General features: G+C 40.8%; 1 protein-coding gene across 3 annotated transcripts in view; it reads left to right on the top strand.

Moving 5' to 3' along the window:
* nav2a (neuron navigator 2a) overlaps positions 1-12848 on the top strand; it is an 88056-nt gene that overhangs the window by 36844 nt on the left and 38364 nt on the right. For all 3 annotated transcript variants that reach the window (XM_087794329.1, XM_087794327.1, XM_087794328.1), the window contains 4 exons: positions 6149-7298; positions 8739-8848; positions 8918-9026; positions 10990-11388. In XM_087794329.1, the coding sequence (XP_087650455.1) occupies positions 6149-7298; positions 8739-8848; positions 8918-9026; positions 10990-11388 (1768 nt within the window). The remainder of the gene's footprint in view (positions 1-6148; positions 7299-8738; positions 8849-8917; positions 9027-10989; positions 11389-12848) is intronic.

Raw genomic sequence — 12848 nt, 5'->3', positions numbered from 1 at the left:
GATCTGCTGTGTGTCATTTACTCTCACACCAGAAATGTGTTTCTACCTAAGAGCCATTTTGAGAGATCGCTCGTGATTCTGGTGCCCTGATAGGCATTAACCCGGGGTGACAGGATGCGTGTCCGCTGGGTGACTCACTCCAATGAGAGAGAGTGAGCAGTGAGTATGCATCTTTGATTGTGTCTGTGTGTTTGTTTGTGTGTGTGTGTGTGTGTTGCTCCTGCAGGATGAATGGTCCTCTGATCTGGACTGTCACTGTTCCAGTGAATTCATGTGGAGAAACTTTTGAAAAGTTGTGCTCGCTGCACACAAAAGCATGCTGTCCCTCTCACTTTTAGCAGCACAATGAGTGAGGAGGCGCTGCTGAGACCAGACTTGATGAGTCAGCAAAGACCTGCAGCTGCAAACTTACATTATTAATGCAGGAATTGTAGACGTGGTTAATATACCTGCAGGACAGTTAGACTGTTGGTAATACAATACTTATTATGATTTAGCTTTAAATATAATATTACATTTTGGTAAGTAAAATAAATGTTAGTTTTAGACAAATATTAATTCACTATTTGTATATTCATATATATATTAATGTCTTACTTTCTTATGGTCCAAATATGCCTGATATATTTTTCTTGTCTTCAATTTAATGATGTATTAAATTATGGCCTACAATCATTGTTTATTACTTTATTTGTAATTGAAGACATGGGATGTAAGAGGGTCATGATCAGGTCCACATAGTGACCACTGGCTGACCGACTGAACGTCTTGTGACCATTAGAGACGTTTGTGTTTACAGTGTTAACTGACACTAATGCATTTACTTCTTCTTTGTGGGAATATTTTCACACGCTTCTAAAGAGTGTTTTTTGCGTATTATTGTCAGTTGAGTGAATTTGCATTTAATTTAAAATAATGTTTATAATGAAGTTGGTTATATTGTTCATGTACATTCATGGACGGTACATAATAATGTCAAGGGGATTTTTTTTCCCTAACATATAGTCTTTTTAAAGCATATACAAAACTGAAAAGTGTTTTTTTATTCTGAATGAGTTTTATCAGACAGAATGATGAAGGCTCTTCCTCCATTATTTAAAAGTATAACAATATTGTGTGTATTATAATGTAATATTTTCAAAATGTGAGTGTTGTATCTTAAGGTGTCGTACCTGTGATTTGAGGTCTCCCTAATCTAGAATCTTCTTACTGCTGAAGCTTTGAGAAAACAGTGTCCGAGCCCACAAGATGGCGCTCTCTGCCCTGTAGTATTTGATTTTCAATGATTAAACTAATGAAACAACGCATCAATTTTAAATAAGAGCCCCACCTACGATTTGGAAACGGGTCATTGGTCAATTACTATTCACAATGAAATATAAAAAGTTTGATTCAATGTTTCAACTTAGCATTGCTGTTTTCTCCTCTGATATAAAGGCACAAACTGAAGTATTTAAAATGGTGTTTCTGGCTCTCTCTAGTGTCGTAATCGTGCAATGTCGTAAATTCTCAGTTTTCGGTTGTTGCATTTGTAAGTTTTATATTTTTAAAAAGTCTCTCAATACTTTATATAAAACACAATCTCTGACCTACTGACAAAGTTATTTTAAATAATAAATACAAAAAGATCTCTAACATGATGTCAAAATGTTACATATTTTTGATTAAATGCTTATCTACACCATCTGACCTACCCCAGTCCCATGATGCATTGCAATTGACCCTTGGCAACCTATAAAAAAAACTTGTGCAAACACAGTTTATGAAACATTGGTTTCGTTGGATATTGATCAAATACTAATTTAGATTTTGCAGTCGTTACAGTGTACTAGCTTTGATGCTAGCGTCCAACCCACTTGTTTTAGGTTTCTGCAGAGATCCAATTACTTTTTTAGTTATTGAAAAGGTCTAAGAACGAGATGTTGCTCAGTGGAAAAGACAACCCTGTTGTGCAGCCACTGCCGCCCGTACATGCACAAACGTGTCCACACACTGTATGGAAGTGACATTGATCTGGGATGACAGGGGTTCCCTCAGCTGCAGAGAAGTATTAACCTGATGGAACACAAGTAGGGAAACTCGAGAGTGACGATCCGTGAAGACGGCTTATGCTTCGCTGCGGCTGATTTTCCCAAACGTCTAGCATTCTGAGCGACCCCGAGACAGGAGGAGAGACAGTGAGACAGGTTTTTATAGCAGACAGGAAGTAAAGGGGTGGTCTTCTACCCTCTGGGTCCCCCCCACTGCTTTCTCGGCTCTTTATGGTAATCTCTAATGACTGCGGTAATTAAGTAGTTGAGTCGTAAACACGGAAATTCTTTCAGCATGTTTCCAGAAGCAGACGGCGCTTGACAAAAAGCAACTTGTGTTTAGCCTCAAGGGCAAAAGGTCACAGTTTAGTTACGACTACTTTGTTTGTTTGTGAAAGGAAGAACTTCTCACAATTGCTTCCATAGTGTGGTTAACTTTATTTACCTCATCCTGAACAATGACACCCCCGATTATCTAGGAGCATTGGCAGGAAGAGAGCGGTGAGTTCATGGTGCAACGCCGGGGTCTTAAGTCTAATCCTCTGGTGTCACTTTTTGACCGAGCAAGTTGAAGATTCACCACTCGCCGTCACACTCGGCAGATTAACTGGACCGTGTCGGTCCTGGTCACCGAGTGCACCCATGACAATGACCGCTTCTTCCCAGAGCTCCGGCTCTCTCCATTGACCTGTCACTCCACTTCTCCTTTCTGACCCACACATCCAAGCCCTCTCTATTCATGGACTTTACAGATCGTCCCTTTCAACCTTTATCAAAGCTCCAGAACCTGTGGTCTCCTCCTATTCTCCCCTCCTTTTTTAGCTTCACAATCACAGCGGGTCCCCCGCTAATTTAGTAGGAAACCAGCTATTAGCAACCTGACCCACTTTCCCAATCGCTAACTGCTAGCTCGGCTAATTGGACTCTAATCACTTCCTAATGGCAGCTTTGTTTCGGGCTGCACTCTCTAAAAGGTGGGCTGGGAGGCGGCGAGACGGGTCGCACCGTCAGAGCATTAAATGTACCTCAATGAAGTCAGTCAGAAGCAAGGATGAGAAAGGTTGTCCTTGCATCATTGAGCGGGAGAATCCTCACCACCCCTAGACCAGGGGTGTCCAAACTTGTTTTCGATGAGGGCCACATTGCATGAAAAGAAAAGTGCGGAGGTCAAATTTGAACCGATACCAAGAGTTATTCAACACAGAAGTTCCAAAATAGAATCTTAATGCCATCAAGCCGTACAACACAAAATAGCATCAACACTTACTGTGTCCTTTTCTTTTTCACTCATGGTAACTTGAGTGACATTAAAAAGTTTAATTTTAAACTCTTTGGTTGAGTTATACGGTTTATAATGGACCTCCCAGGCTGCATGAAATCTTCTTAAGGGCCCCTATGGCCTGATTTTAGTAAGTAAGTAAGTAATATTTATTTATATAGCGCTTTTCTAGACCAGGGTCACAAAGCGCTTAAACAATCAAAACAATATTCAAAAAAGTACATACTTTAAAGATCAAGATAATACTGAGAACAACACAGGAGTTCGAGAAATTCAAGGAAAAGCCTGAACAAATAGAAACGTCTTAAGATGTTTCTTAAAGGAGTCAGTAGACTCCATCAAGCGCAAAGAGAGAGGAAGATCGTTCCAAAGCTTAGGAGCAACAGCCTGAAAAGATTTCTCTCCTCTGGTCCTGAGCCGTGTGCGTGGAACCATAAGTAGATTCTGATCCACAGACCTCAGAGCCCGAGCTGGGGTGTAAGGCTGGATCAGATCAGTCATGTAAGGAGGAGCCTGACCATGAATAGCTCTGAAAGTAAGAACCAGAATTTTAAAGTTGATCCTGAAAGAAACTGGAAGCCAGTGAAGAGTTTTAAGGACCTCCCTGCTCCAGGCCAAGAGAAAGCAAAACCAGTGTTGAAATTTAAATGACTCGCACAGTAGTATCATTTTAAAGGTACTTTTCAGTATGCTGCTTTAATGATTGATGGTTGCTAGCAAGCGGCAACATCCGCCTTAAAAGGAAACCAATGAGGATGTGGAAAAAGTTGCAGGTCATCCAGTGACCACTTGAGGCTGGTGACAGAAGGTCTGGAAGTCAAGTAAACACCCAGCCAAAAAAACAAGTTTTTACAGTAACATTTTTTCTCGGCTTCAGTCTTGGACACTAATTACCTCATTAGCATGCATTGTATTAATTTTAATTATATTCCTGTGTATTTGATTTCACAAGAATTTCTGTTGCATGCCTAATGGTTCCAGAATCTCATAACCATGAGCCTGGATAAACTTTAGTAACCGACTCGTAACATCCCAGATAATGTGTCCTTACAAAGTCTATGGTTACTACCCATGTGACGACCAAACTGCGACGGCCGTTGCCTTAATTTCCATTAAGACTGAAGTACTGAGAGTAACTTTTAAAGCTTCCAGTAAGAGAAAACCAACATAACAAGAACCTGTCACAAATGCACATGTGCGTTGTGACAGGACTGGAGACGCTTCAGTTTTCATATTTTTTACACTGTTGTGAGACTGACACAATCTCTATTCCTAATATATATCTATTGAGGGTTGAATCTATATTATTTGTTAAAGTTGATTGCTAACATGAACACAAACCAAGTGTTGAAAATAATTTACATGTTGGCTTTTCACTTCTTTAACCACAAATCTGGTTGAACATGTTTCTGAAATCTAGAAAAAACAGGTGACACAGGTAGATGTGTATTTTACACAAGTGAATGGTTTTGGCTTAAAAAATGGAAAGTCAAATAAAACACTTAGTCAAAGTTTTGACTTTTTGAACAGAATCCGAGTGTGAAAAGTAAAGTTGCATGAAGAGTTTTGATTCTGTCCAGGCAGCACCCCCTCACTCACTCCTTCACACATGGCTCACTCTCTCACTGGCCGTTGGTGTTTGAATATTCAAATATCACTGCTCCGGACTCCATTGGCAGCTCAGCACATGTAGTCGCACTGAAGGTGAAGTCAATCCACCTCAGGGTGAGGATTTGAACCAGGACTTTGACTTTGCTCCTTTTTTTACTTGGTAAGTCATGGATTACAACTCGTTGTTCTTCTTTTATATATATATATATATATATATATATAGAAACACTGGCCATACCTGGACTGGATTTATTTTGGCAGTTGAGGGAGCAAAAGAATTCCATATATGTCCAGGTCTTGTGTGAACATGGTGTTTGGCATCAGAGTAAAGCACTTGAGTCGGTGTAAACATTTGCCATCCTGGTCTGTGTCCAACTTTTTTAAGACATTTGTGTCTGGCTGCTAAACTAAAGTTCATGTACAACTGACTATGAGGGAAACTTTTTTTTTTTTTTTTTTTGATGATGTGCATCTCTAGCCTTTCCCTAAAACCGGAGTACTTTTTCAATGTGTTTTGTAATGAACAACTATGATAGAAGATTTTTAGTGTCAGCCTTTCAATCTATTTCTTTCCAATAGTGTTGATGAGGTTTCATGAAACAGTTGAGGTTTCTTGAAACAGTGTGCTCTATTTCTCTACATGGCATGCTGCTCTACAATAAATCAAAACTTGTTTTTAAACTGAGAGCGATCCCTGAAAATAAAGCCTGATCACCACATCACTACAGTGTAAGGCCATGGAGGTTGATTGATATTATCTTTGTGTATTTGATGAAGAGCTGAAAGTGAAGTATTGATCATCAGTTGGGTTTCTGCGAAACAAACTCATTAAATTAAATTAAAATAAGACCTTAATTGGCATTAAAATGTCTTGAATCCAAATAGGAAAAGTCTTTAAAATGTGAGAACATTGCCGGAAAATGTTATGTTTCAAATCATATAATATATGGTAACATTGAATGATTTTAAATAATTTACCTGTTGACATATAATCACAATAGTGGAACTGAGAAAACAGTGAAGCAGTTGCAGTCAGGACTCTCACAGCAGATGCACGTCATCGTTCTACTTCAAAGTGGTCCATATAGCAACTTCAGAAAGAGGCGTCTACTTTTGGTCAAATTTAATTTCAAATACTATTAAAAAGTCTTTAATTGAACCTGCTATAAGCTGTAGTAGCCCACATCAGACCAATAACTAAATGAAATGTTTTGTTTTTCTCTCGTAGACTCCTCAGAGGTCATGACCTCACAGCCTTTGTTGATGACTGAGCATGCTCCGTCATCCTTATCCAGCATCAGCATCCCTTCCACTACCTCGGCTCTGGCTCCCACATCCACGTCGTCTACGGCCATTCCACAGCCCAACAGCAGCAGCAGCAAACCCTGGAGGAGCAAGTCCATGAACTCCAAGCACATGTCCTCCCCCACCAGCATCTCCCCCGCCATGCAGTCCGTCAAACAAGACCCTCCCGGCAAGACTGTCGCGGCAATGGAAGCTCCACCGAAAGTTGCGGCGCAGAAGTCGATGCTGGAGAAGCTGAAGCTGTTCAACAGCAAAGGAGGTTCCAAATCCTCCAGCTCGTCCTCGAACGGCACCGGCTCGGACAACGGTAATCTCATCAGGCAACTTGTGTCGGGTCAGGTGGAGAGAGCAGAGACCGGCTCCAACACGGACCCTCTGGAGGACGACGACGGGAACGTTCGCCCCGGGATGAACGGGAATAGCAATGGAAACACAGGTACCACCGTCACAACAATTGCCAGCAGCCCCAAACTAGCCCTCAGAGGCATCGCCCAGCGCACTTTCAGCAGAGCCCTGACTGCGAAGAAGAGCTCGGTCAAAGGAGCCGAGAAGGAAAAGACGAAGGAGAAAGTGAAGGAGACGGGAAAACGCAGCTCTGTGCCTGACAAGGCAGAACTCAGGGGGGAAGAACCCAGGGAGGAGGTCGCTTTTTCCGTGGGGGACACGGACGGCTCCAACAAAAGGGGCTCCAAAATAACCAGCTTCATTCCCAAAGGTGGGAAAGTGGCCAAGAAGGAGAGTTCCACACCTGCACACAGCGGAATACCAAAGCCAGGAGGCAAAGCTCCAGGAAAGACCTCGGCAGGAGGAGGGAAGGAGGCCGTGGAGAGGCCCCGGAGCATGAGGCTCACGGCGGGGATACCCATGAACCGTGGGCCCCTGGACAAGGACGGCAAACACACAAGCGCTACCTCCAGTGTGAGTTCTGTCGATGGAAGGAGTAGCGCCGCCCTGGTGGCAGGAGGAGGAAACACACAGAGCACAGCCAGCAACACTGTCAGTGTGCAGCTACCTCAGACCCAACAGCACCACAGTCACCCCAACATGGCCACCGTCGCACCTTTCATGTACAGGTAATATACTTTTTACAATAATACCTTGATTCTTTTCCGGCATTTAAGCCAAAAGTTTTTAATGATTAAATTGTTCGTCACTGTTGCGGCGTTGATTCAGGCCGTAAACCAACATTCAAATGATAAATGTAAAGTCTATATAATTGAAGGACTAAAAAAATGTTGTTCCTAATGATTGATAATATTTAATCAACACAGTAAAAGTATGTTTTAATATCGCTGGTGTTTAGCGAAGATTTAAAGCGGCTTGATTTTAACGTCCAGCAGAGGGCGACAAATTCCTTAAACGTGTATATGTTCAAACTCAACGACCCGTTCGGTTTTTTGAAGTACTAAAAACTTCTTCATGTACTTTGTATTACTGGGAAAAAACATTTACTATAAACCTTTCAACATACAAATATAATTATACTACAGTAAACGTCTTCAATATTTTTATTTTATTATATGTCATTATTTATTTAAACATATACTAAACAAATTTTTATTTTTTATTTTGCTGTAACACTTGTATTTTGTATTTATTGTATTATATATGTTTTATTTTATTAACTTTAAATACAACATGATTTGCCCTTTTTTTCTTTGTCCATTTCTTGCCACTCAAAATAAATTGAGCGAATATCATCTTTAGAAAACATAGAAGGACATAATTTGTTTATTTTTATTAAAGGTTTATAACGGTACATATTTTATTGACATTGTTATGTTTATTCTATTATATTTTTTCTTGAATTCCCCTATCCTTGTTTTTTTCTACTTGTTTTTCCATAATAATTTGCCCCGTGCTCCTCTTGAGGACCCCTCACAACAGTCACAGTATATTTAATTGCGCACCTTCGGTCTACAGTAAAGTCTAACATTTGTTACCCAGACAAAAGCGTTGTCAGTTCCCTGCTGTGTCTGCTCTACAGCTAACAAGCTCAACCTGTTCTCATCATCATTGTCCCCAAAACTATAAATCCTGTCACAGAACATTAATGACAGGATTACAGCACCTTCACCTGTCAAAATTAATCCGTGTAAATTCAAACAAACCTTCATTTCTGTTTGATTATTCCTCATAAAACAAGATTATAAATATTCCAGCAAAGGTCTGTTCATTAAATCCAAATCCCCTTTTGAAGTTTGTTTAGCATCAGTGAAGGTCGCTGTGGGTTCTGTATGTTATTCAACAAGTTCAAAGCCTGGGAGCAGACCGAGGTCTGAAGCACAGTGTGACAGACGTCATGGCTGTGTTTGGATTGATCCTCACAATGAAATCTCCATCATTACCAGAGGTTTGAGAATTAGCAGCCGTTCATTTCATGAGTCGGTCACAGGACCCCAGGCAGCCGGTTTAACTAACTTTAATCCTTCTCGGGTTGCTAAATGTTTCCCACAAATGCTAAATAAATCAGGATCAACTCTTTGAGCCCTCGGTTGTTTGTTTCCACGCAGATCCCAAACCGACGGCGAGGGAGTAGCAAACATAGAGTCCGGCTCCGGGGGAAGGATTGTGGACCCTTCTCTCAGCAAGACGGGTCAGTCGTCTGTCGAGGATCTGTCAGGTGACCAACAGTTCCAACAAGTCTTACATTTGGACGCAAGATTTGTCTAACATGTGGTGTGTCGTCCAGGTGAGGACCCGGAGACTAGACGCCAGCGAACGGTCAAAAACATAGCAGACCTGCGACAGAACCTGGAGGAGACCATGTCCAGCCTGCGAGGAACTCAGGTCACACATAGGTAAGAACTTCTCTGGTCTGTCAATCATCAAGATTTTCTATTTGATCTACCAACTCAAGTGTTTGTTTAACAAGATAGCTTTATAAATTAAACTTAAAGTAAAGGTTTTAAACATCTTCTGATTTGATTCCAGCGGGTGTTTCACAAGTTAATTGAAGTTATAAGTTTCCTTGTGTATGTTTTTATTTTTTTAAATGAAGAATACTTTTTTCTAATTTAAAGTACCAGCTGTCCCTGCTTTAGCAAAATGTAAGATAGATTATTAAGCACATTTGAAAATATAAAGACGAAATAAATATGTATTTAGAATGACAATAATGTAACTTTGAGGACGTTCAGACGGAAAACATTAAAACCGCATCGGTTGAAAATAACACTGAAGCTGCACACACTGACCACCAGAGGGCGTTGCGTGCTTCACTATAGTCTTAGTCGTTAAATAGACGTTTTCTTGAAGTTTAAGACGTTAGATAAACCATTTTCTTTAAGATAATGTTTCACGTTAATGAAAAAATATATTCATCAGTCAACTAGTAGGAGACCCACATGATTAATTTCCTCCAAAACATGTTTAGATCTACTTTAGGATCTTTACTTAACCAGCCAGATCTGGTCAACCTCTGAGGAATAATGTCTGAGAGCATTTCTTTGTGCTCAGCCGACTTTGTCTGCTGCGGTTCTCAGGTATTGCCTCCTTCCTCTCGGTCACGGTCTCATCCTGGATCAGACCAAAGACTTTGATCAGGAGCTGTGGCCTCTTTGATTTAGGTCGGGCTCTAATCTGGTTTCCTCCCTCAAAGTTCTGACCTCTGCCGAGAACCTTGTTTTGACCCAGACGTCCACATTTGGTTTGAGAGAACATCAAAGCACTGCTTATCGCTCGTCAAATATAGAGGACTCATGATTTCATGAGCTAATTGGCTGTTTACCTCTGGAGAAGACGGTTAGGCTTTATCACCATCAAGTTCATCAAATAGAATCTTTTATTTCTACTTTGACCTGAAACTCAAGAACCGTCTCTCCCTCCTTTGAAATCTCTTCTATTCAGACAATTGATCTTTCACTTCCTATTTTTACTGATCAGTATTCCATTTAAAATCTATTACTTTTATTTGCAGCTGCTATATTATTTAAGGATAGTAGTTATTCTTTCCATTTTATTTTATTCAGTCATTTTTATTACACACATTTAATCTTTTTTTTTGTTTGTTAACTATTGTGTTAACTGCTGTCTTGTCCCTAATGTTAATGTACTTTAATGTCTTTATGTTTATCTTTTACCTCTCCAAAAGTCTTCCCTAAAAGAAAACGTTTCTGTTTTTATTAGAAACGCATTAGTTTGAAGCTGGCATTTAAGAGGTTACATAATATTGGAATGTTTAATAATTGGTTGAAGTATGGAGTTGATATTCTCTTCAGTTAAATATAATAAAGTATAAATTAGGGGGGGAAGTAAGAAGAACTTTTTTGAAGCAACTGAAAATTGTTTGCTTACATTGCAACCTACAAAAATAAAATGCTTGATTACTGTTGAAAATGGTTTCATTACAAAATAAAATGGTTTGATTAAAATGATAATTGTAAGATTTCAGTCATATGTGTTTGAATATAAACTGTAAACTATAATTTAGTAGAATGTAGTTGATTGTAATTGAATATCTCCGAATGCATGTGTATGATGTTCAGTATATAAAACAAAAAAATGTTTATGATTTGAATTGAATTGAATTGACTACTGTTATAATTGTCTGTTATTTAAAAATATATAATTGTATGTGAGTGAAGTAGACAAAATGGACTGAAAAAAATGTAACTTAATGAATAATAAATGATCAGAACAGAAGTGGGTTTTAAAATACATATAAAATAAAACCTTGTACGGGGATAAAGAAAAGGAACAAAATAACCTGACAGTTCACAGTTTTATTAATAGAAATATGTTCATTTCCTTTCATCCACGCAGCACCTTGGAAACGACTTTCGACGGCAGCGTCACCACAGATATCAGCAGCAATAACGCCGCCGGAGGGAGAAGCATCCTCAGCCTCACCTCCACTAGGCCGGCGCTGTCGTCATGGCGACTGGGTCAGTCCAGTCCTCGTCTGCAGGCAGGCGACGCCCCCTCCATGGGCAACGGGTACGGCGGGCGTGCGTCGGGCGGTCAGGGGGGTCGCTACCTGTACCCGGGCAACCTCAGGCGGCAGCTGGCCGGCAGAGGAGGAGCTCTGTGCAGCGTGGAGCTCGGAGACCGACCCGGCGAGGACCTGGACATCGAAAGCCTGGCCATGGAGGTGACCGGATATATGAGCGACGGCGACGTGCTCACCAAGAACCCTGCTCGCACCGAGGACGTGACAAGCGGGTGAGTTGAAATCTCGAGTAGCTCTGGTGATGATCCCACAAGTATCCATATCCCGGTGACCCGAGATGTCTTGTAGATGTTGGAACAGGCCCTTTGCATACTTGAACTCCACCATTGAGCAATAATATCCTTCGCTTTGGATGAGTAATAGAAAGATAACAGGTTTTAGTGAAAGACAATCTGGGTATGAGTACCATGGAAATAAAGTAAATTGCTCCATAATGTCAGACACGCTGCAACAGAATAACTGAACTTTTCACCTGCTACCACTCTTTTTATTATTGTTATTTCAAAAGGAAAAGGTTGCTGGATTGCTTCCATCTATGTGCAGCATCAGGCAATTCATTCAGTGAACCAACGTTCTTCAGTGTTGAATCTGGGTTTGCAGAGCTTCAAAAAAATCTTAATACTGTACAATAACCCGATATTTTGACCTCCAATATGACATCGATATACCATCTATAAATATAGTAAATTGACTAAATATTGATGATAAAAACAACACAATTGTTAGCAGATGTGTGAAGCATCCAAGTTGGAGAAAGCTAATGCAGTTTTCAAGCTGTCTTGCTGCTGTGAAATATAACAGGAGCACGACTGACTCATCTTGACGCTCTAAGATGTATTGAACTATGTATAATGATATATTGTGGTACTATCGCATCGTGACCCAAGTATGGTGAGCTTCTTACCAATACCAATACCATTTTGTGTGGCTAACCAAGCGTATCAGTAAAAAAAGCAGTCACTGAGAGCTTCAATTTAATGTTTTCTAAATATGTCTCAGTTGATTAAAGGTTTGTGAGACTCTGTACGAGTCGACATCTGTCCTGAAGCTTTAAGCACCGAGGTGTGGAGGAATGTTGGCGCGGTCATTAGTGCCGATTGAAACCGGGAGAGTAAAGGCTTTTTAACTAAAACTTCCGACCTTTTGGGTTCGGTTGACCCCGGAACATCCTGGGCCAGCAAATATCTGACGTGAAATGAAGAGTGTTTGATCGTCTCTGCCGTCAGTCCCGGAGGCCTGACATGATGGATGGCCTCCAAAACGAGATTTTACTCAAATGGCAGCGCTGGTTGACCAGATTACTGTGGAGGGGTGTAGCGTGGTGAGTGGATGCACGGGTGGGCGGAGCCGCCCCGTGGGTTAAATATTCAAAATAGATTTGAACGGACGACCTTCCCCCGCTTCACGTCCTCCAGGCTTCTGACTGCGTCTGTCCATCACGTCAGGCAGTTAGCGCTCACTAACTGGTTCTTCCACAGCGAGGCGGGATGTTTACCCAGAAGGAGGAGCTGTGGCTCAGACTTTAGCAGCAAACTGTCGCAGGACTAATGTGGATTTAAGCCTCATTTTAAACCTTGTGTCACTTTGATAAGAAGCATGTGGAAATAATGCTGTCAATCAATGAATGCAATTGTTGCAGCAAAAGCTATTTTTTTTTGAAAGCCTCCTGTCA

The sequence above is a fragment of the Callionymus lyra genome, chromosome 6 (genome assembly GCF_982586985.1).
Source record: "Callionymus lyra chromosome 6, fCalLyr1.hap1.1, whole genome shotgun sequence".
In the NCBI taxonomy this organism is placed as follows: domain Eukaryota; kingdom Metazoa; phylum Chordata; class Actinopteri; order Syngnathiformes; family Callionymidae; genus Callionymus; species Callionymus lyra.
The sequence above is the reverse complement of the archived record's forward strand: the minus strand, read 5'-3'. Positions and strand labels throughout refer to the sequence as shown.